The 25,786-nt window shown below is 38.9% G+C and overlaps 1 protein-coding gene across 6 annotated transcripts in view; it reads left to right on the top strand.

Annotated features, from left to right (window-relative positions):
* Positions 1 to 25,786, top strand: part of PAM (peptidylglycine alpha-amidating monooxygenase) — a 214,696-nt gene that overhangs the window by 90,396 nt on the left and 98,514 nt on the right. For all 6 annotated transcript variants that reach the window (XM_056537530.1, XM_056537532.1, XM_056537527.1 and 3 more), the window contains exons 6-12: positions 921 to 1,006; positions 4,091 to 4,174; positions 9,587 to 9,635; positions 11,013 to 11,080; positions 21,794 to 21,874; positions 21,954 to 22,030; positions 24,911 to 25,014. In XM_056537530.1, the coding sequence (XP_056393505.1) occupies positions 921 to 1,006; positions 4,091 to 4,174; positions 9,587 to 9,635; positions 11,013 to 11,080; positions 21,794 to 21,874; positions 21,954 to 22,030; positions 24,911 to 25,014 (549 nt within the window). The remainder of the gene's footprint in view (positions 1 to 920; positions 1,007 to 4,090; positions 4,175 to 9,586; positions 9,636 to 11,012; positions 11,081 to 21,793; positions 21,875 to 21,953; positions 22,031 to 24,910; positions 25,015 to 25,786) is intronic.

The following is a 25,786-nucleotide window of genomic DNA, read 5'->3' as shown; positions in this document are numbered from 1 at the left end:
AAATTATGTGGAGTGCAAGTAGGAAAGGATGCACTCACCTGTCTAAGCTTGCTTGAAGAAATGTATTCACCAACAGCACAACATAGTACAGCAAGTAGAAACAGAGGAGCAGCCTCACAGCGACAGACTGTTTCCTCGTGCTGCCGAAGTGCGCTTGGGCGCAGGAAACAGTCACTGTGAGGCCGCTCCTCGGTTTCTACCCGCTGTACTATGTTGTTCCGTTTGTGAAAAAAATTTCTTCAAGCAAGCTGAGACAGGTGAGTGCATCCTTTCCTACTTTCACTCCACGTACTTATTACATGCCTTGTAAGGATTGCACCCCATGTATATGGTCCACGCGGTGCAGCCAGTGCCTGTAAGTCTAGTGGACACCTGTATTAGCAGCAGTGCCAGACTCTTCTTTTCCTCTGTGTGAATTGGACTTTTCATTATAAAAAAAATGGCATTATTATACTTTGCTTGCCCAGAAAGTCAGTTTTGCCCTTTTGAGGGCTAGGTGTCCTTGAAAAGAACTGTATCAGCTGTACTTTCCTGAGATCACTCCTGCAAAGCATAGAGGGTAGAAGCAAATATTAAGTTGAATTTTGTCAACTTGCAATGGCTTAAATTTCTTGATAATTTTGTTTAGAGGTGCAAATGAAAGGTTCTTTAAGACCATGGTCACACACAATACAAAGAAGCTTAGATTGAGAAGCTTAAATAAAAAAAATGAGCTGCATGCCATAAGGTCAATCACCGGAGGAACGCTTTAAAGAACATATGTCGCTTGATTTGATCTTGAAAATAGTTGCTATCTAACAATAAATTCTCTGTGAATTCATTTTGTGAGTCTATATATGTTGTAGAAATCAATCAAAATATATATATCATCATATATCTCATCTGGCATCAAGAATAACCAAACTGTTTGTTTTATTTAGGGACTGTGGAGCTGGACCCTGCACAGATAAATCGAGTATTATGTATGCTTGGGCAAGAAATGCACCACCAAAAAAGCTTCCAAAAGGTATAGTCCTGTTTAACTTGTTACTGATACATTTGTATATGCAAATACTATTAATTGATACTATTTATTTTTGCAACCACATGGTTATTGCTCCACTGCATAGAAAATTAACAATGAATGAATATTTTAGACAAGATAGGGCTCTGGGCAAAATCGTATGTGGGCCCCAAAATATTGCTCACATATTGTACTAAAGATGCAAAAAATGTATCGGTACTCCTTGTCCTTTCCTATAAATTTTAAATATGATACTGCATGGTATACAGTTTTTTTTCTAAACAATGGGAGCCTATTACTAACATATCCCACTATATGCTTATACAGTTTGAGATGTTGCAGTCTTCCATCAGTGGCATATGTAACGTGAACTGGGCCTTTTCACTTTGCCTATCCCTCTGCCGAAGGACTGAGACATTTCTCACTTTATAAGCATATATTCCAATGAATAGGACTTGTGCACAGAAGTCACCAGGCACTGTACGGTTTGCCTTGGCAACCCAACGGCTTAGCATGTGTCTCTTTGAACTGTGGAGAGCGAGTGGCAGGTGGTATGATGCCTTACAGTGTACCTAATAGATAAAAATCAGTTTGATCAGTTGTCACCTGACTGTTTTGACTCACACCGATCTCATAGAATGAACCAGGAGAGGCACTGTTATGCACGTCACTCCCCGGCTTGCTGTCTTTCTGCAAAGGGCAAACTCCATACACTTTAGAAAAAGAGATTGCAGTGAGCCAGGGAGTGAATGCATAACTGTACACATCTACTGGCTTCTTCTAGAGTAGGTATATTCAGAGCCTGACTGATCAAATTTTGATGAGTTTGTGTCATACGTATGCTAATAGGGAAATCCACTGTATGCAGTAGTTTTTCCCATTTTTATTTCACCATTTTAACAATGTTTATTTTGAGCCCTAAATGTGTAAATGAATTTAGGTCCCTGGAATAGAAAGCAGCTAAAACAGATTTTTGTGACACTTTCAGTAATAAAATATATAGTGCAAACGTTCATTGGGTTATATGTCATGTATAATGCATCATTGTAATTTTGTTGCTGATCTTTTTCCTGGAAATATACTGTATAATGAGGCACATTTGTTGGGAATCACACAGTGTTTATATAGTTCTTAGAATCTTAAAGTTCCTGCGTTGAGGCCTGATTTGCATTATGGAAGGTTTTCTTAGAGTACGTCATACATATATCCATAACCATTTGCTCAGTAATGTTACTGGACTCTTTGTACTTCAAAATTGGTAAAATGTTGAAAGGTGAAGAATTTATGTAAAATTAGTTTATATGTCATCACCAATGTCTAGACCATAAAATAGTTAAGGGGTTACCAAATTCTCTATAATGGGATCCATTCCTGTTTATGAGATGAAAGAAATTGACTGTATGAAAGTGCCCATACTGTTTGCTAAACAGCAAAGAAGATCCTTTCCTTGCTGTTTGCTCCCTTTGTTTTCTCCATATACTATAACAATCCGCATCTTTTTTTATTTAATTCTAATGTAACTGGTTATATAAATATGCTTATAACTTCATACAGTTCTGCCTGATATTACATTTTTTATGGAAAATGAAGGCATGCTGCAAACCTCAGGCTTTTATGACTCTAACAAAAGCAGCAGAACTATTTCATTTTTTTTAAATTTATATATAAATGTGTGTTTGTGTTAGTTTAGCATATAAAGTTCTCCATTAGGGCTATTTTAAATAATATATTAGGACATTTCATACATAGCAACTCTAATAGCAGCAGGGCTCCAATTGTATCTGCTTTTATGGCACCAGAACACACACAAACATGCTGAATTCTCCCAGCATACAATAATAGGTTAGACCTCAATCACCTTTAGAATTTTAAAAGTTATCTCAGTGTTTTATGGAATAAAAACTGAAAAAAATAAATAAATCTGAAATCTAAATCTAGTCTCCTTCCCTATATAATCATAAATGGGCACTTTCATTTTCCAAAATGTTTTAAATAATGTAGATAATAACATTAAATGGGCACTGTCAGATAGGTTTGCAATTACTTTCATTAGAAAATTTTCAGTTTTTCATACTAAAAAAGCCAGTCAAACAACTGTCCCCCTGCCTGCTTGGACACATACTAGTCCTGCTGTGTCCATGTTTCATCACCTATGTCATGGACACACTTCCTTGATTGACAGCTGTGAGCGCAGGGCTCACAGCTGGAGGAAAAATCCTCCCCACTGTCAGCTTGTGTCCCGCTACTGTCAGTGAGGACAAGCTGGGAGTTGTAGTTTTGCTAATGCTAGGGGACATGTGAGCAGACAGCATACTGAGGGAGGGGGCGGAGACCTGCAAAGTTATGTCACGCCCCCTCCCTTTGAGAGGAATTCACACTAGTGAGCTAAATTAAATTAAAAGTGTAATAAAAAAAATAAATGTGCTAGACACATAAAAATGTACATGGTCAGGATTAGCTACTGAGTGATATGTTAAAAAAAATGTTTTTTGTTGGATCTGACTGGTACGCTTTAAATGTATATTTGTACATTGGTTTAAAAAATGTGTATATTTTGAGGTAGGGACTGCTTCATACGTTTTTCCACTTGTGGTCACTACTGTCTTGTCACTGCAGTTATTGCCTATTTGTCTCTGTGACAACACTAAATATAGGAAGTGGGGACAGTATAAGCAGGGCTCTGTGAGGCTCCTTGCTTATTAATCAGCCTTCTGTGTGAGCCTGGGGTGCTACAGAGCAGCCAGTTGTCGGCTCTGAGTAAGTGGGGAAATTTCCCACCTGAGATGAGAGAACAAGCAAGGATCACCCCTCTTCAGTGAACTGCATGCTGTGTAAACAACATAAAAAAGGCAATTAGGAGCTATAAAAGGATGAAAACCATGATTTAAGCACACGAACATGTTCCACACCAATTAAAGAGTAAACTTGTAGCATTTATTTTTTTTAATCTTATGACCTGCAATTACACTAACAAACTAGTTTTGTTGAAGTATGCCTGTGTGAACCAAGAGGGGATTTTTAGAATAAGACACAAGATTTTACATTTTGTATAGTTCTGCCATTTATATTTGTCTGTTATTGCTTTAGATGTTGGATTCAGAGTTGGAGGAAATTCAGGCATCAATTATTTTGTTCTTCAAGTTCATTATGGGGACATCAAAGCATTCCAAGGTGAGTTTGGTAAAGTTGTTCATTGAAGAAAAAAATAAAAATAAAGTGTCACGATCTGGACATTTATGCTATAAATGTTTAATAGATTTGTGTCCCCCCAGTCTACAAAGGGGAGGATCATGCTAGGGCTGGGCGGTATGAGCAAATATGTGTTTCACGGTATTTTTGTAACTTATGGCGGTTTCGCCATAAAGCCTTTGGCTGTCCGGGCATGCTGGGAGTTGTAGGTTTGCAACATCTGGAGGTCCGCAGGTTGAAGATCACTGGTATAGAGTGTCAGCACCGGTGGCCTGCAACAAACAGGAGGACAAGGAGGGCAGCGCTTGCGGGTGATATGTAGTATTTACCCCGATGGGGCCAGTGCTGGGCTGATAATTATTTTTTTTTGGTGGGGGGAAGAAGCAGAACAGTGCTCGCGGGTCACATATGATTAGTTCTGATGTGGGGACAGTGCAGCGGGCTGATAATTCATTCATTCATTCCCGAGGTATGGGGAAAAATTCATATCGTGCAGGACAAAAATTTCTGTATTCGGTATGAACTGGTATACTGCCCAGCCCTAGATCATGCTCTGCTACAGTTTATCACAGTACATGTTGGCATTCATGATTCCCTCAATGAACTGTAGCTCTCCAGTTCCAATAGTACTTATGCAGCCCCCAAACCTTGACACTCCCACCACAATGCTTGACTGTATGCAAGACACACCTGTTTCTGTACCTCCACATATGCTTTACACCATCTGAACCAGATAGGTTTATCTTGATCTCACCAGACCACAGCACATGGTTCAAGTAATCCAGTCTGCTTGTCTTCAGCAAACAGTTTGCAACCTTTTTTTGTGAATAATCCTTCAAAAAGGCTTTCCTATGGGATGACAGCCATGCAGACTATTTTTAATGCAGTGGGAGGCATATGGTCTGAGCACTGACAGGTTAACCCTCCACCCCTTCAACCTCTGCAGCCATTCTGGCAGCACTCATATGTCTAATTCCCAGCCTCTGGATATGACGCTGAGCATGTGCACTCAACTTCTTTAGTTGACCACGGCGAGACCTGTTTTGAGTGGTACCTGTTCTGTGAAACTGCTTTATGATCTTGCATACTGTGTGGCAGCTCAGTTTCAGTGTCTTGGCAATCTTCTTATAGCCTAGGACATCTTTATATAGAGCAACAATTCTTTGTTTGAGATCCTCAGAGAGTTCTTTGCCATGAGATGCCATGTTGAACTTCCTGTTCACAATGTTAGAGAGTGTGAGCGTGATAACACCAAATTTAATAAGCCTGCTCCCCATTCACTTCTAAGACCTTGTAACACTAACAAGTCACATGGCATCGGGGAAGGAAAATTGGCTAACTGGGCCCAATTTGGACATTTTTACTTAGGGGTGTACTCACTTTTTTGACAAGGTTTAGACAATAATGGCTGTTTGTTCAATTATTTTGAGGGGGCACAACATTAAATATTGTTATACAGGCTGTTCTCTTACTGCTTTATATTGTAGCAGATTGTCATATCTTTAGTGTTGTCACATTAAAATATATTATAAAGTATTTACCAAAATGTGAGGGTGTACTCTAATCTATACATACTTACATAAGGTTTCTTTTAAACAAAAATATAGCTGGAGAATTAGGTAAGTTATGTACAAATATTGCTATGTAGCCTATATGTATAGTAAATTATATTTTATTCACTGCTCTATCCTACATTTTTATAGCTACACCTAATAACTGCAGTATATCGTTCCTTTAAATTTCTGAAAAGTAATAGTTTTGTCTTTTTAATGTGACATATAAAAAGACCTTTGATAAAGCCTAGATGACTAGAATATAGTTAACATTATATTAAGGCATGTCAATGACCACTTGAACTCTGTAATTGGAAATGGTTTTCTGATTTATGCCGCACGTACAAAGAACTGGAGATCAATATGAAAGCGGCTAATGTAAAGCCTTTCCATTAATTTAGTACAGTGGGTTTCATTTTTTTATTTTATTGTCTCTGGCATACGCAATTTCTTAAAGCAAAAAGGTCAGTATTTGAAATGATCCTGTTCAGGAGAAGAGAGGTCTTATGTTGCAGTATTAAGTGAATACATCCTGATATTAGCAACTGAATATTTACTGTACACTGATGTTATTTACTTTGCTTAAACATGAAATTATATTTTAATCTCTCATTTCCAATTGCGTATTTAAGCAATTGCAGCTTCTCTTACTCAGTTTAAACTACATTTTATGTGGGATGTAGGTTATTAAGTAGATTGATAATAACTCTATTTATAGTAGATTGTTTACTATGAATAGAATACTTTGAGAGGATGTGAGAATAAACTGATGGCCATTGTGAAAGCCACTTATGACATGCACTGGGGAGGGAACGTGGCAGCTTCCAGCCAGACTCATGGCTGCCCCTCCTGGCAGTCAGGCTTGATTAACTAAAGCCCTGCACTCAGGCTGTTAATCACTCTGGCCTTGCTAGGAGAGGCCACTGCAAACATGACTGGCAGCCTCCACACCCCCTTCCCTGTGACTGGAAAACAGTCATGGTCGGTGGCGATCAATCCTGAGGCCCGAAGACCGAAAAAGTTCTCTTTAATAAGGGAATCTGTCAGCAGCACCACCCTGAATCTGTCAGCAGGAGTGATTCCAACGGTGTTTACCATTTTTCTTAAATGGTGGAGCCGTTCCTGAGTTATGAACTAAAATAAAAATATGCAAATAAGCTTCTTAGTGCACTTGAGGCATTCCCTAGCCCCTTGGTGCGCGGTTATGTCCACACATGTCGGCCATGTGCTACACTGCCTTATAAATATTAATTCCTTGTTCTAAACGGGCATAAGTGCTGATGATCTCAGAGCATGTATCAGCTACATGCTTGTAGAGTAAGGAATTAATATTTTACGAAGGGTATGTAGCACAGGACCTATTCAGGCTGGCATAACAGTGCACCAAGGAGCTAGGGAATGCTCCAAGTGCACCAAGAATTTAATTTTCATATTGTTTTTTATTTTAGTCCATAACCAGAAACACTGCCACCAGTCAAAAAAAACTAAACAAAAGAAGAGACGAAAATATAATCCAGGATAGGCGCTTCTCCAACTTTTTAGTAGTTTTTTTTTTATAGTAAAACTTCATAAAAATACAGATAAAAGCTCTTCACAACACAAGTTCGGAGTGATCCAGTATGGGCACATACTTGAGGCACATACTTGATAAAGGGTTCAGTGTGAACCAAAAAAACGCTTTGTGAAGTGCTTTTATCGTTATTTTCAAGAAGTTTTACTAATAAACCTACTAAAAAGTTGGAGAAGCGCCTATCCTTTTCGTCTCTTCTAATGTACACATTTCAGAATCCCAGGAGGAAATCGACAGATCCGAGACAGCTGACCAAACCACTGCAATACTATATGCACATATAGATGTGCTCTGAGCCCAACACATCCAGTAAGTCTATTCAACTATTTGCCTGCTGGTTGCCTTTTGATACACAAGGGGAGTGCTTGTTTTGTTTTTTATTTTGTTTTACCAGTCAAAATACAGTAAACAGTGTTGTTATCAGCATCAGCCGTACTTTTACCCTGTTTAATAAGGTTAGTGCAGGATTTCCTTAAAGGGTATCTGCACTTGACCATTATTGGATATATAATTTGAAATATATTGTGTACCATACTTGTAATATATCATCCTAAATGCCTAATGCAAGAACTTAGTATTCGGATGCCTCAAGAGATTGGTCTCCACTGGGTATAAATGTGTCAACAAACAAAGACTGTATAGGGTACCAAAATTTTCCAGAATGTTTTAAATATACATACAGTTCATATATATAAAATCTCTGTCTCTATAGCTATAATGTATGTTACTAATATGCTGGAAATAACATTTAGATTTGTAGCTTTTCTCAAGAAAAGGTGAAAATCTGCAGTAAGGAAAATAAAATAACCTAAACATAATAATTGCTACATTTGATGACTGTACTGTATATACAGTACTAACTGAATTTAGCACTAGCACACTGCTGGCTCTTGTGCTTTGTCCTAACATAAGTCAGACCACTTTAAAAATTGCATGAACAGCTTGTTCTGTCACTTAGCAACAACATTTCTTCATCATTGCCTGGGGCTATAGACCTCAACATTGCTTCTCCAGATGTCACGGTCCTGCGTCACTTTAGTTGTACAGACTATAAATTCTTAATGATGAAATTACTGATATTGTCACCTGTATAAGGACTGAGTTTTTTCAAAGGTTTTATCACAAAGATAAATAGGGTTAAGATGATACATTATATGAAATTAAACATATTTACAATGTACAATTCTGAAAATGTACAGATTGAGATACAATGTTCAAAGGGAGTCAACACCCAACCACTTCGGTTATGCAGGTGAATAACCAGTCTGTCACACTGGAAATGGAATCCACATAGGAATGGTGTGATCACAGGTCTGGTCATTTTAAAAAGGGCTAAATTTTATTCCACCATAGTGAACAGAGATGCCTCATTTCGGCTATAGCGTTCTTAAGAAAGGTAATTTAGCCAGACGTTGCATCTCTTTTCACTGGTGAAAGAAAATGCAGCCCTCTTTGCAATTACCAGACCTTTGGTGTTTGCAGTAATCCCATTGTTCATTCATATATATATATATATATATATATATATATATATATTTTTTTTTTTTTTTTTACAAATTCCCATGAGCCTTCTTTGTTTTGCCCAGTTGCCATTGGTTACGACCATCATTCACTAAGATGGTCAGACATGCTCAATTCAAGGGCATATTGCTGGTTAGTCTCTACTGTGTATTCAAGCAAGGAGGTTTGTGGGAAAGTGTGTGCTCTGTTGCCTGGCATCAGTAGGGTCACAGTTCAGAAAATAAACCAGGAGGTTATCAGATGCATGGGGGAGAAGAACAGTACAGGAATGTGGGCCATTTTACTAACAAAAATATCACATTCTTCACAATATGTACATTCTTCACACTGTTATTTTGATAAAAAGAACTATAAAAGCCTTCTAAAAACAAAGTGTAAATAGAGGTTTTTACCAACCCTTGAAAAGATATCGAGAGAGACGCATGAGAGCTTATATAAAACGTTTAAATTGTCCACCAAAGGGATCTAATATTTACCAGAGATAGCTGGGAATCATTTCTCACCACCACAACGTGAAGGCAATGCATTTTGCAGTATTGACCTAGTCAGTGGTAAGACGTGCCTTCTGAACCGATATCTTGGAGTGCAATGTATTAAGATGATGAGATTTTTCTGAGATTCGTCGTGACCCATATGACTTTGAGCTCGTGGTTTTCCTGTGTTCATTTAGTGGCTTATCCTGAGGCCTCTGCATGTAGATTTTTTCTGATATACAACAGCATAGTCACCACCTGTGTTTTATTTTTGTAGATAAACATAAAGACTGTACAGGAGTGACTGTAGACATCACCCTAAAAAAGTAAGTGTCTTTCTATTATCACGAATAATTTCATGCTACTATTATAGCTATTTTTATTTTTATTTTTTATACATCTTTGCCCAAATAATATTACTAATTATTTTTGTATTACTATGCACAAAATGTGTGTGTGTGTGTGTGTGTGTGTATATATATATATATATATATATTCCAGCATGGCTTCCATATTTTGATGAAACTTGTTACACGTGTTACTTATAAGTCAACTAAAAATATAGTAGAGTTAAATCAACCCTAACCCACCCCCTTGAGAGAAAGTGGGCTTTTTATCTGAAGTCCCCTGCAAGTCTATGGTACTTCCAGTATACCTTCTGATTGCATGACTATTGGGCTGCAGAGATTGCCCAGGAATTTTAAACGTTCTGTGGACTGCTGGAAGGCAGGTGCAGAGAATAGTTATAAGTTACAGGCATAGTTAAAGGGAGCACAACGTTTGTTATTTTGTTTCCTGTTTCTTATATATCACATATTCCACAGCATTGTACAGAGATAGTTACCATTCACATCATACTCATACTTACAATTGGCAAATAACCATTTCTTAGGTAGTCAAGCAACTTATATGTTTTAGTGTTTTGCACCATCATATGGGGAACATACAAGCTTCATGCAGATGTTACCCTTGGTTGGATTGGAACCAAAAAACATGGCATGATGGGACAACATTGCTAACCGTTAGGCCACTATGTTGCTTCAATCCTCACTCCTTGTCTATCAGTCTTGTAAACAGCCATTTGTAGTAGGCCCAGTGATCAGCCAATAAACAAGTATATGCTCATTTATTGGCTGATTTCATTGTTTTGGCAGGATAAAAATCGATTGGCAGCTACAAAGAATGATAAAAGTAAAGGGCTGCATGAACGAGTAGGGTCCTGCATGATAGTTAAGCTTTCTATGAGATTGATCGTATAGGGAAGGGGGTTGGCTCGTCTAAAAGGATACAGTCATATCCCTATACCTACTATCATTAGTAAGTAACAAATTGCCTTCAATTATAATTAATCTATTAGGCTTCCATCTAGGTTGTGATATTTTTTATGGCAATTATAGCAATGTAGGCTTCACTTTTTCCCCATAAGAAATATAAAGAACTACTATGGAAACCTAAGAACGTTGTGGCCAGTCTATACTTTCATATTTATTCTATAATAGGAAAGGTTTTATTTTTGGAACTGAAACCCAAGACACATCTTCACAAAAATACACTTTAGCTATAATGACACTAGTTAATCTTTATCTGCTAGTATTGTTTACTATGGGATAGTATATATATTCAATTAAAATGTCCGTACTTGTGTTGTATTTATTTCCATTTGACTTGCATTTCTTTAAAAAAGTCTGTTTTATTACTCCCAGGCAGCCGCTGATTGCTGGCATTTATCTTTTGATGTCTATGGACACTGTAATACCACCAGGTGAAAAGGGTAAGTATTTCTTGTAAATGTGTGTGTGTGTGTGTGTATATATGTGTATATATATATATATATATATATATATGTATCCAATAAGAACAGCACCTCCAGAAATGTATAGAAAAATATGTAGAAAAAAAGAAATCGGGGTGCCCGCATATTCTGAACCTCGGTCCACTGGTTCCTCAATGCATACAAAAATATAGAAGCAGCACACCACAGGTAGATTTCAAAGGAACGGTGAGTTTATTCCATGATGTGAGAGACTACGTTCTCCAGCTTGAGAAAGCCAGCGTGAGGCTGGAGAAACGTAGTCTCTCACATCATGGAATAAACTCACCGTTCCTTTGAAATCTACCTGTGGTGTGCTGCTTCTATATTTTTGTATATGTGTGTAGGTATATATAAAACTCAACATGTATGTATGTGTGTATGTTCCACAAAAACTTTCAAATGGCTAAAGATATTAACATGAAACTTGGCACACATGTTACTTATATGTCAACAACAAACAGGATAGGTAATTTAACCCTTACTCACCCCCATTTGCCACGGGCGGGGCTTATGTCTAACCACTTAAAGGGGTATTCTAGTGGTGAAAAACGTATCCCCTATCCTAAGGATAGTGGATAATTTGAGATCGCAGTGGGTCTGACCGCTGGGGCCCCCTGCGATCTCTCTGTACAGGGGCCAGGCTCTTCGGCCAAATATCGGGTGTCGACCCCTGCAGGAAGCGGCGGCTGACACGCCCCCTCAATACATCGCAATGACAGAGCCGGAGATTGCCGAAGGCAGCGCTCCGGCTCTGCCATAGAGTTGTATTGAGGGGCGTGTCGGGCGCCGCTTCGTGCGGGCGTCAACACGCCCCCTTCGTGTGGGCTGCCGGGGGCCCGTACAGGAGATCGCGGGGGGCCCCAGCGGTCGGACCCCCCGCGATCTGCAATTTATCCCCTATCCTTAGGATAGGGGATAAGTTGTTCACTACTTGTTCACTACTGGACTACTCCTTTAAGGACGCAGCCCTTTTTCACCTTAAGGACTGAGCCCTTTTTCGCAATTCTGACCACCGTCACTTTACAAATTAATAACTCGAAAATGCTTTTACCGAATGTTCTGATTCTGAGATAGTTTTTTCGTGACATATTCTACTTTATTTTGGTGGAAAATTTTCGGCGTTAATTGCATCCTTTTTTGGTGAAAAATCCCAAAATTTCATGAAAATTTTGCATTTTTCTAACTTTGAAGATCTCTACTTGTAAGGAAAATGGATATTCACAATAAATTTTATTTTTCTTCACAAATACAATATGTCCACTTTATGTTGGCATCATAAAATGGACATATTTTTGCTTTTTGAAAAAATTTGAGGGCTTCAAAGTAGAGCAGCAATTTTCAAAAATTTCATGAAAATTGCTAAATCTGAAGGGACAGATGTTACAGAACTACAACTCCCAGCATGCCTGGGCAGTTGAGGCATTCTGAGAGTTGTAGTTTGGCAACATCTGGAGGGCTACCGTTTGGACACCACTGTAACAGTGGTCTCCAAACTGTGACCCTCCAAATGTTGCAAAACTACAACTCCCAGCATGCCCAGACAGCCTTTGGCTGTCTGGGCATGCTGGGAGTTGCAGTTTGGCCTTCCTAGTGGTTGCCACAGTAAAGATTGTTTTACTTTCACTTTCAATTCCTCTCCCCCCCCCCCCCATCGATTCCCTACCTGAGCAAGGATCCAGCAGGCTCCAGCAAAGATCCCAGGTCCCCAGGCATCTTCTCCTGCAGGTACGGCCTCCATCTTCTTTCCAGATCCCCTCGAAATCCAGGGGCGGGCAGAACGGGGGGTTGCCCCCTGTCCTGCGCTGCCATTGGTCAGAACTCCGTTCTGAGTAATGGCAGGGGATAGGAGGAGATTGCAGCTCTGCGACCTCACTCCTATCCCTTAGGCTGATCGGAGCTGTTGCTGACAACTCCGATCAGCCCTATTTTCCGGGTGATCGGGTCACCAGAGACCCGATCAGCCCGGAATTGGAGAAAATCGTATGTCTGAATTGACATGCGATTTTCTCCGATCGCTGACATGGCGGGGTCTCCGGACCCCCCTGGGTGATGTGCCCAGGTGCCTGCGGAATGACTTCAGCAGGCATCCGGCTCCGATCCCCAACCGGCTAGCGGTGGGGACCGGATTTCCCACGGGCGTATGGATAGGCCCTCTGTCCTTAAGGACTCGGAATGCAGGGCGTATCCATACGCCCTGTGTCCTGAAGAGGTTAAAGTCCCATGCAAGTCAATGGGAAATATATGTTACTGCATAACTTCCAAACAGCTGGAGATATTTCGATAATACTTGGTCACATGTTACTTATAAGTCCACTTAAAATATAGGAAAGTTAATTTAACCCTTAACTACCCCCATTTGTGAGGGTCAGGTTTTTTTTTTTAAAGTCCCATGCAAATCAATGGGAAATGTATGTTTCCAAATAATTTCCGTACGGCTGGAGCTATTTCATTACCTGGTACACATATTACGAGTCGGGATAGGAGGACGCTATAGGAGGTCGGGATGGGAGGACGGGATGGGAGGTCGAGATGGGAGGTCGAGATGGGGGGACGGGATAGGAGGGGACGGGATAGGAGGGGACGGGATAGGAGGGGACGGGATAGGAGGGGACGGGATAGGAGGCCGGGATATGGGGTTGGGATATGACAACAATATATGGGGGATGTTATTTGAAGTCAAAAGCTTCCTCCTTTTTTGATTTACCTCCCAACAAGAATGAGGAAGGAAAAACCGGGCAAAGCCGGGTACTCAGTTAGTATATATATGTATATATATATGTATAGTATGTATATGTATATATATATATATATATATATATATATATCCTGATAATACAGTGACATTGGAGATGGATGTCACAGCCCACTTGCTTCATTTAAAAAGCTAAATAAACTCATTGATTTGTGGAACATGTTCAATGCTTCTATGTTGATCTGACTATTCTCATTTCTGTTAATCTTCTTTTTTTTATATATTGGTTCTTAACATCATTAGTCTAGTAAGAAGGTCATGGGATCAGGCTTGGAGTAGCTTTTTGAAGCCCACTTCTTTATGAATCATATTTGCCTTTAATATACTGATCCAGTGGATGGATGGATAAATGGATAGCTAGATGGATGGACTGTGAAGTTAGAGCTCTTCTCATAAGGGTTTTATTATAATTGAGTAATATGGCATCCATGAGTTTATTCCCACAGAAGCACATGAAATTGTTGAGGAAAAAATGGGGCTGGGTTAAAAAAAAAAAAAAAATCACTTCTTACTTACCCATTTCTCTGCCACTGCTGTTCCAAGCTCACTTGGGTCCTGCTGCTTAACACTTTCTGGCCCAATCTAGACACATAGGAAATGCCTGTGCAATCAATCACTGACCACAGTGGTGACCCACCTAAGATGGTGATTGGCTGTTGGGGATTTTCTCTGTGTCTAGACAGAACCATAGAGTGGTGAACAATAGGCATCCAGTGAGCTTGAAACAGCATTGTCAGAGGATAGGGTAGGTGAATAATTTTTTTTTTCTTTTTGTATTGACCCCTTAAAAATGAATGACAAATCTTTTAATCTCTTGTACCTCTTTTGTACCTCTTTCTGTTTCTCTTCACTAAAAGAAATTTTTTTTGACTGGTAAAAACTACCCGATCTGCCAACAAACAAGTGTTTGCTTGTTTGTTGGCTAATCAATCTGTGTAATAAGGCCCTAAGAACACGCAGCCTAAATGTGCCAGATTCATCACAGTGACTTGGGCTGTAAATGTGTCATATTATAAAACTATCTATTCCAAGTTTAGACCAGCTATTAATTAGCTTAAAGGGGTACTCCGCTCCCCAACTTCCGAAACATTTAGTTCTGAACGCTGGGTGCGGGCTTCACCACCCCCATGACATCACGCCTTCCCCCGCAATCCAAGTCTATGGGAAGAGGCATGACGGCCGTCACGCTCCCTCAATGCAAGTCTATGGGAGGGGGCGTGGCGCCCGTGTGTGTGTGTGTGGGGGGGGGGGGGGGGGGGGGTTGTACCACGGAAGCCCCACCCAGCATTCACAACTAAATGTTTCGGACGCCCGGGAGCGGAGTAATCCTTTAAAATTCACCAGCATTTTTGGGATACAGTGTTGCATTTTAAATGGCTTTCCTTTTGTTGAAGCTGTTCCCCCTTTTATCAAGGCCACACCCATTTTTATTTCAAGATGGAAAAGTGTCTATAATTAAAAATGTATAAGTTTTTTGGGCGCATACTACAACTACACCACAATGCTAGCACACTTGCAATAGTAAATCTGTCTTAAGGTGTTTGTACTTCCCGCATGTGCCCCAATGCCCCCCTCCCTCCACACTTGTGCTCTTTAAGCAATTCTACTCCTAGAGATAAATATTTTTGGGAATGGCTACAAATATCAATTCCGTTATAGGTTATTATGCAGTAGATCGGAATATGTGCTATATGTTTTGTCTCGTAGTTTACCTTTAACATTCAGCATTGAGGACGCTGGGTTTTTATTTCCGTGGCTTTGTAGGGTATTGTATGGAAGGATCTTTATGTCAGTTTATAGAAATACCATGTTCGTAAGCCTTGTCCTTAGGAAGAGGGGCTAAGAGTGCCTAGAAACAGCACAGGTTACTCGCTGGCAATTGGTTGCTGGCCACCTTGAATCACTTCTGTCATGTAAGATGATGGTAAATCACTCAGTTACAATATGCCTCTGGATGGGAAGTGCTGTATGTTTTATAGTGTGTAAGGTATTGCGCTTTACATAGAAACATGAAATAGTAGCTATATTTACAAGATGTAAGATGTTCCTTCCCTCTCTGGAAGGCACATCACCCATCTGCCATTTCCTCTCCCTCTCTTTTGGAACATTCCTGTTTTATGGCCCCGGTTACTTGCACTAAAATATGGGTTCATTGTTCAGAAATGGCAAGTATGTGCTGGCTGATACATAGAATTAGTAGGATTTTTAATTCTTTTAATGAGGTTAACAACATGAAAGGAAGACAAGCGTTCACTATTTAAAATATTTCAACATCTTGTTTCTGCTTCAAAGACAAGTGTTCCTTTATTGGGTCTACCAAACAGCTTTTAATAAATATCCATGTTTTGTTGATTTTCACTCCCTCTATAGACTATAATTTTAGGCTACAGACCTAAATTCCTTTTCCTTAACCATCCGATGAAAGATAATTGCAGCAAACTCTGTGTCATGTTCTGCATGCAACTCTTGTCCTCAGCTCTTAGCCTGGCAATTATATTAAATCCGTCTATTATGATGTATGGTATTAATCATTGAGCCCAGATCATGCAAGATTCCATTCATATTGGTAGTGGTAGTCATGCATACAGCTGTCAGAAGTGGTGGTTAGTGCACTTAAAGGAAAGAAATTAAAAAAGAAAAGAACTTCCTGTGGAGCATACAGCAGCCGATAACTACTGGACAAATTAAGATTTTTGTATAGAAGTAATTTACAAATCTGTTTAACTTTCTGGCACCAGTTGATAAAAAAAAAAAAAAAAAAAATGTTTTTCACCGAAGTGGTAAAATGATTATTTTTTTAATCAACTGGTGCCAGAAAGTTAAACAGATTTGTAAATGACTTCAATATAAAAATCTTAATTTGTCCTGTAGTTATCGGCTGCTGTATGCTCCACAGGAAGTTCTTTTCTTTTTTAATTTCTTTTCTGTCTGACCACAGTTCTCTCTGCTGACTCCTCTGTCCATGTCAAGAACTGTCCACAGCAGGATAGGTTTGCTATGGGAATTTGCTCCTGTTCCAGACAGCTCCTGACATGGAGAGAGGTGTTAGCAGAGAGCACTGTGGTCAGACATAAAAAAGAAATTCAAAAAGAAAAGAACTTCCTGTTCCATACAGCAGCTAAGTACTGGAAGGATTAAGATTTTTAAATGGAAGTAATTTACAAATCTGTTTAACTTTCTGGCACCAGTTGATTAAAAAAAAAAAAAAAAATTCCCACTGGGGTACCCCTTTAAAGATTCTACAACATTTTTTTCTATAAATCATACTTTTCTCATAGGATAGGAAAGGATGGCATAGTATTGGGAAGTGATTAGGACATGAAGCCATGCCCTATGGCCAGACTTATACCATTAGTTAAAAAGTACAAAAAAAATTTTAATAAAAAATCACGCTGTTAGCAGGAAAGTAGGAACTTCTTTTTCTCATCTCTTCTATCTTCTGTTTGGTATTTATTAGCAAGATGTTCATACTAGAAAAAGTCACATTATGTTCTATTCTGTATATTGAAAAAAAAATAAAAAATGGTTATGGTCGAGATGTTCTTTGTCAAATCAGTTTTTCCCAGGAAAAAGTTAGAACCATTATACAATTTTTCACAGTCCTTATTTTACCATTAATGGTCAGCAGCCTTGAGTTAAATGAGTTGTCTACTATAGAAATCCCATACTCAAAAGTTCTACAAAGAAACGTTGAGTTAAAGGGGTACTCTGGAGAGAAAACAATGTTTTCAAATCAGCTGGTGCCGGAAATTTATACAGATTAGTAAATTACTTCTATTTAAAAAAAAAAAATTAAGCCTTCCACTAAGTATCTGCTGCTGCATGCTCCAGAGGAAGTTTAGTAGTTATTTTCAGTTGGACCCCAGTGCTCTCTGCTGCAGGGAAATGGAAATTGTATCGCCCGACGCCCGGGACATGCAGTTTCGGGCGCCAGGCAGGCTAATTCTTTAGGCATTTAGCCCTGCTTTGGGCAAGCAGGGCTAAATGCCTGAGGAATTCACATATAACGGGGCAATCATTCTTGCTGTGTTACTAAACTCCTATAGACTGCAGCTGTATACTGCAGCCTATAGCAAGCAGCGCAGGACGTCGTTGTCCCGGCTTAGGCGCGTGCAATGACATCACTCGTTGCGCACATCTCCGTCAGGACCGAGGATGCGGTCCAGCAACATAGCAGCCGAGCCCCTGAGCCTGCTGGAGTGCACATGGGGAAAGAGAACAGGTAAAAGCGGGGGCAAGGGGGTTTGGTGAATCAGTGAATGATGTGGCAAAGGAGGAGAGGGTGAAATATAATGGCACGGGGGGGGGGGGGGGGGCTGAAATATAATGGCACAGGGGGGGCTCAAATATAATCCACAGGGAGCATCAGAGAAGGGGGAATATAATGGCACAGGGGGATGATATGGAACAGGGTGGGATAAAGGGGGGGGTATGAAATGGCACGGGATGGTAGCAGCTTTTCTAATGCTGATACTGGTACTACGTTGTGCATTGTCAACACGCAACACGATGTGACAAAGTTATATTGAAATTTATTGAAATAAAGTGCCACAGGTGTTTGAGTGCTTGTTCGGCTGTGCCCCAACTGAGTAGCTCATACAGAGATGAAGAGAACTGCTTCTATAATGAAGACAGCAGATGTACAATGCAAATACTCACACTGTACAGCAAAGACCAAGTATAGAGCAAGGACTGTGCATGCTCCATCTTACTGCACATAAGATAGTTGCTATAGAACAATAGCATTCGTGAACTGTGCATGCTCAGACTGAGCAAAACTGAATAATGAAGGATGTATCCTCTAGTATAGAGGTAAAGGCAAACTTGTACCATTGAGATATTTGGGGTGTAAAATCTAGTCTTTTCATTTGAAATAGATTGTATTTTGGGGGGAATGAGCCCTAAATAGGATTGTGAATTACCCCTTTAATAGGGTGGAATTTCCTGTTTAGTGCCCACATCTATTAGTATGATCATGTCATACTATTTAAAATGGTAGGTCATGGCACAATGGGGATTTTTCTTCCTCCTTATAATAAATCATGTCTTTTGGAGATGTACTATATACATGCTTACACCAAAAGAATTTCCTTTCTTTATATATTGTTTCCAAATTCCTGTGTCCTTGACTTTGAAAATGGAAAGCGGAGAACCTATTATCAGGTTACTGAGCAGGATGGCGAGTCACAGCGGATCTTTCATTTTCAGGTGTTCATTCGTTTCTCTTTAAAATGCTAAATATTTTTCTTACATCAGAAGCTAGTTCTATTTTTTGAAATGTCAGAATATTGGCCTAAATCTTAGTGGTGTTTTATATAAGGTTGCTAAGGATGTGGAAAGAGTTCAGCATGTAGGTAGCTGCTTCTGTGAACCCAGTAGAAATCCAAGACAGAAGATTTTACTATTTTGCTGATTTATTACTAATATTATATACAATTGCCATACTTGTTTTATTTAATGATGGTTATACAGAATTATGGTTTTCGGTCTGTAGCATTTTATTGTGATATAGTCTCATGCACCTCCTGACTTTTTAGCCTTTTTATTACTGTGTAATGTACAGTAGGGGATGCATTATTGTATGAATAATTTATCAATGCCTTGAAGAGCTCTGCCACAGATAGACACGTATTATTGTTCTCAAATGCCAATTATGTCTCTTTCTTTTCCATTCTTTTAAATTTTTTTCTCAATACGGCTACAATAACATAGTAACTTAGGGGGGAATTTATCAAACAATTTAGATGGCTTTTTTGTCTAAATTTTTCGCAGGAAATATCGCAGGCTGGTCCTGTGCGACTTATCCTGCAACATTTCATTTACACTGTTTAATTTTCATGATCACAAAGGGATCTGATTTAGATCACTTTGTGCAGTGGTAACTAATTTATCACGTGTGACTTTTCTGCGACTTTTCGCACGAACCGGATATAGAAGAAATCACAGGACAATTCAACCCTGCCGTATATGTCTCCATTAGGGTGTTTCATTTTATAAGGTAAAAAATTAAATGTAACATTTTTGCAGACTTTGCTTACACCCCGAGTCTCAGTAATGTAAAAGATATATGTGCCAAATTTCAAGGAGATTGGATAATATTTAGAGGTTGCACACTTTTGTTTTGTAAAGGTAGGCAACAAATACGATTTTTAAATGTTAATTTCTTTTATTGGGAAAACTAGAAATCACAAACTTAAAATAATATTAAAACTAGACACTAAGATCAATAGGTAGTATGATAGGCAAAACATGTGTTATATTAATCAACTTTGAACGATGCAGTCCCTTCTTTTGTTCACTTGGTGATGACTTTTTTGTGACGCTCGACTACCCTCAACAAGAATTGTTTTTGTTGTTTGTTCCTGAACGATTTGTTAAACTTTTTTGTCAGAGCAATTCCTCTTTCTGCGGTATCATTGACCACCTTAAGAGCGTTCACATGGCTGTTCTCCATCCCTAGTAGACGTGAGTGTCTAGAGGTTTTAATCTTAGATTTGAACTTAATTTTTTCGTTGCTGGAGGCGAAAACTCGTCCTCTTCCTCACTAGGTGCTGATGATGATGGAGATGAGTCTTCCAGCATAACTGTCTTATTGGTTTCAGCGATAGCTTTGTAATGTTTAATCTTATATGAATCGTTTTTGTCTTCTTTTGTACACTTAGGGTGGGATTTATCGAAACCTGTGTAGAGCAAGTGTGATGCAGTTGCCCATAGCAACCAATGAATAATTAAAGAAACAATCTGGTTGCTAAAGGCAACTGCACCACTCTTCCTCTACACAGGTTTTGGTAAATCTCCCCATTAGTTCTTATTTTCGAGGCGAAAACCTTGTCTACTCCACTCATTGACGAACTCATACAATCTTCTCTTTGTGACCTAAGAAATTCTTCATCTTCTTGTGATACGCTAATCATATCCATCACATTTTGCCAAAAAATGTCAAATAACTCAACTAGATCACCTTTACAAATATGCCATTTTGCATTTTGCTTTATCCGTGTTTATCGATTTCTCCTTACCCAGATTTTGGTATTCTTTGTACAGCTTCTGTATGCCAGCATGGATATTCTCATCCATTTTAACAGGGATGTTTGCTTTCCTCCACACTTCCTGTAGTTTAGTACTGGTAGATTTAGCAGCATTCAAAATTGTTTCTTTCATTTCCTTGTGATGATAAATAGAAACTAAAAGTACTTGTTCCTTTGAAGGGAGCCGAGCTCCTAAAAACTCACCACTAGGCACTTTTTCTAGCAGCCAAATTCCTCTTTTGGTTCCCATATGTTTGGTTGAAAGAAATATATGAGAAGCCCATTAGTACAAAGCACTTCAATATTAGAAATTTCACTGGTTTGAGATGAAAGTGATCAATGTGTGCAACCCCTAAATAGTATCCAATCTTCTTGAAATTTGGCATATATATCTTTTACATCACTGACACATGGAGTGTAAGCAAAGTCATATGAAAATCACATCTTTAGAAAAATGAAACACCGTAGTCTCTGCAACAATTGTATTAAGGTCTGTGCAACTTTTAATACAATTGTTGCATGGCCCGCCACTGCTCTGGGACATTTAAACAGAGCAATTCAGTGGGCATTCACCAACGTCCATGCCCCATTTGATAAATTTGGCGCACGGAAGTCACATTGCCCACAACTTTTTTTTTTTTTTTTTTTATCTAAACTGAACTAAAAGAAAGTTCAGTTTTGATAATTGCCCCTAATAGTTTGTAAGGGTGAAACAGACATCTATCCATCCAGTTCAGCTTATTACCCTGCAGTGTTGAAACATATTTGACTAAAATCTGGCAATAAGCTTAAATCCCAGATTCAACAACCTTTCTCCAGACTTGAATAGCTATAACCTATAAAATGATATCTATATTTTCCTGGATATTGAAAGCTGTTTGTTTCTTCTAGCTGTGCATTCAGATATCGCCTGTGCATATGAAAGACCAACCATGCATCCATTTGCCTTCAGAACCCATACTCATTCGTTGGGTAAGTGTTCCAAAGCCATCCATTGACTTGCATTTTATTTACTATTCATACATTTATCATTATGTTGTTGAATTTCTAGGTCAAGTTGTAAGTGGGTACAGAATCCGTAATGGCAAGTGGACATTAATAGGAAGACAGAGCCCACAGCTACCACAGGTATATAGGGTGAATTCATACGACTTGTATTTGTGCTTGCTGTATTATATAAGTTAAAAGGCATTTGCACTTAAAGCGTACCCATCAGATCCAACAAAAAACTTTTTTTAATATATCACTCAGTACCTAATCCTGACCATGTACATCTAATTTTGTGTGTTTTTTTTTTTTTTATTACACTTTTAATTTAGCTCACTAGTCTGAATTCCTCTCAAAGGGAGGGGGCGTGGCCTAACTGTGCAGGTCTTCACCCCCTCCCTCAGTATGCTGTCTGCTCACATCTCCCCTAGCATTAGCAAAACTACAACTCCCAGCTTGTCCTCACTGACAGTAGCGGGACACAAGCTGACAGTGGGAGGATTTTTCCTCTAGCTGTGAGCCCTGCACTCACAGCTGTCAATGAAGGAAGTGTGTCCATGACATAGGTGACGATGCATGGACACAGCGGGACTAGTATGTGTCCAAGCAGGCAGGGGGAGCAGTTGTTTGACTGGCTTTTTTTACTATGAAATACTGAAAATTTTCTAATGAAAGCAATTGCAAAACCTATTGGTTTTGCATGCTTTACAACATATCAAAAGTTTTTGTATCTGACAGTGCCCATTTAAGCAATAACCAATAACCTACACAGTTTCTAGAAACTGTTTCAGACTACTGCTTTTGCAACTGGTGGGAAGTTCTGGTGTGTAGCTATAGTGACATGCATCACCATTTCTACTACTATATGCAGGGTAGCACCTTTTTTTCCACTACCACAATTTTTACGTTGAAATGTCAGAGGTTTTGGAATTTTATGAAGAGGGGAAGTAGAGGGTCACTATGAGTGAAATGGTACCACTGCAGATACCAGGGGCCTGAAAATCTGTTATTCAACCAAGCCAGTATACTGAGTAGCCGCATGGCAGCAAGATCGTATGCAACATGTGTTAATAGTTATTGCTTGGTTTGCTTCACAGCAACTATTGTTATACGTATTACTGTCTCAGCATTACCCTGTACATTTGCTACCTATGTTGTACTTGTATTAAGGCTGATGGCTGCCTGTAACCTATGTTCAATCTGTTTCTTAGCATATTGGTTGCTATCATATCGTCAACTTTTTTAATTGTCACTGCCAATATTGAGCTGATCTATTGTGGTTGCGATGTCCCCTCTATCTGGTTTATACAGTTGATCCTGATTCATGTATTACTACTATCTGGATTAAAACCTGAATATCTGGGTCGTACATTTGCATTTTCTTACTCATTCAGCTGCATTTATCCTAGTTTACATGCACGCTAACCAACTGTTTCTCCCCTGAAGACGTTGCAGGCATTAGCCACAGAGACGCATTGGGAGGTTGTAGTGTATTTAAGAATGATTATGTACTATGTAGTGCTGTTCCTTTTACTTCATACTATATACAGTCTTGTACTATATACAAGAAAATGAAGTATTTCTCACAGAAAAGGATTTCAGTAACATATGTTTTGCTATACACATGTTTATTCCCTTTATGTTTATTGGAACTAAACCAAAAAAGGGAGGAAAAAAAATTGGACATAATGTCACACCAAACTCCAAAAATGGTCTGGACAAAATTATTGGCACCCTTTCAAAATTGTGGATAAGTAAGATTGTTCGAAGCATGTGATGCTCCTTTAAACTCACATGGAGCAAGTAACAGGTGTGGGCAATATACAAATCACACCTGAAAGCAGATAAAAAGGAAAGAAGTTCAGTTAGTCTTTGCATTTTGTGTCTGTGTGTGCAACACTAAGCATGGACAACAGAAAGAGGAGAAGAGAACTGTCTGAAGACTTAAGAACCAAAATTGTGGGAAAAATATTAAGGTACATATTTCAAGGTTACATGTCCATCTCCAGAGATCTAGATTTGTCTTTGTCCACAGTGCACAACATTATCAAGAAGTTTGCAACCCATGGTATTGTAGATAATCTCCCTGGGCGTGGACAGAAGAGAAAAATTTATGAAAGGTGTCAACGCAGGATAGTCCGGATGGTGGATAAGCAGCCCCAAACAAGTTCCAGAAATATTCAAGGTGTCCTGCGGGCTCAGGGGGCATCAGTGTCAGCGTGAACTATCTGTCGACATTTAAATGAAATGAGAGTTGTATGAAGCTTATTGATAGTTATAGGAAACGACTGATTTCAGTCATTTTTTCAAAAGGGTATGAAACCAAATATTAAGTTAAGGGTGCCAATAATTTTGTTCAGCCCATTTTTGGAGTTTGGTGTGACATAATGTCCAATTAGCTTTTTGTCCTCCCTTTTTTGGTTTAGTTCCAATACACACAAAGGGAATAAACATGTGTATAGCAAAACGTGTTACTGCAATCCTTTTCTGTGAGAAATACTTAATTTTCTATAAAAATTTCAGGGGTGCCAACATTTTATGGCCATGACTGTATCCCCTTGAGAACATCCTATAGGGAATGTTCTTTAATATACCAGAAGATTCTGCTGGTGGTTTCTAGTAGAATTACACTTTTTTGTTTTGGGTGTTTTTTAATTTAAGCCAATAAAAATTACGATTTATGGCACTTTATTTTTTGATCTCTGGTAAAATATACAGTAGGAACCTTTCTTAACATTGCTATGGAATTCGTTTTTTCCTAGTTGCTAGGGAAACACTGTTAGCAATGTTGTCTTGTGGTGATGGTTTTAAAGACCAGAGCAAGTCTTTATATACTTTTCTAACTTATTTGTGTGTACAAAATACGTTGTTGTCCTCTAAGCAATATGAAATTTACTTTGGTGCCACTGCTTTATTGTATGCACAAGTATAGGAGATCTTCATAGTAAAGTGTACAAGAATTTAAGAAAAGGTGTCAATGCATCAAAATTCCTTTTTTTTTATTTTTTAAATTTTTTCTAGGCATTTTACCCTGTAAAAGATCCAGTTGATGTTCGTCCTGGAGATATTCTTGCAGCCAGATGTCTTTTCACTGGGGAGGGCAGAACATCCAATACCTATATTGGGTAAGTTCAAGCATTTTTATATACAACTCTGCAGATGTCATTCCTATATATTATAGTGAAAAAAAATCCCTGTTCTGCACGCTTAGAAATATTTTTTAGATATTACAGATTAACCCAAGGGAAAAGTTACTGTTCAAGGGATTTGGACGCTCTACCAGTTCCATTGCATAAATATCCTATGGCAATCCTGACTATGCAGCCTGTTCTGTTTTCTTGGTGCTGGGCATGCACAGACACTTACTATGAATAATAGATTTAGTGCGGAGGATGCATGTGTAATATACACAGTGTGTGGAAATAGATGTGATATATGACAGATCTGTATATGCCAGTGCAATGCTAAGGAAAGAAACATTGAGACAGGCAATTTTCAGTAAGGATATATAAGGAGACTTAACATTTGCAGGAGTTTCCTTTTCTTTTTGCTATTGAAATTCAATTTGGCTTAAAGGGAACTAGTCATGTTGAACATGGTGTCAGATCTGCCCGCATTATGTTATAGAACAGGGATAGCTAAGCAGTTTGGTATACAGTGATCCCTCAACATACAATAGTTTCAACATTCAATGGTCTTTTCCGGACCATTGTAACTTGAAACCAGACTCAACATACAATGCTTCGGACAGTCCAGATCTGTGAAACATGTCAATGGCTGGAAGAACCGACCAATCAGAATGGATATTCACTGGTAAAACCCCTGTATTAGCACGTGCACTGTAGTACTGAAGCACATGCACTGAATTCCTGTCTGGTAGCGCCCCCTACAGTTCAG

This window comes from Hyla sarda, chromosome 1, assembly GCF_029499605.1.
Source record: "Hyla sarda isolate aHylSar1 chromosome 1, aHylSar1.hap1, whole genome shotgun sequence".
Taxonomy (NCBI): Eukaryota; Metazoa; Chordata; class Amphibia; order Anura; family Hylidae; genus Hyla; species Hyla sarda.
The sequence above is the reverse complement of the archived record's forward strand: the minus strand, read 5'-3'. Positions and strand labels throughout refer to the sequence as shown.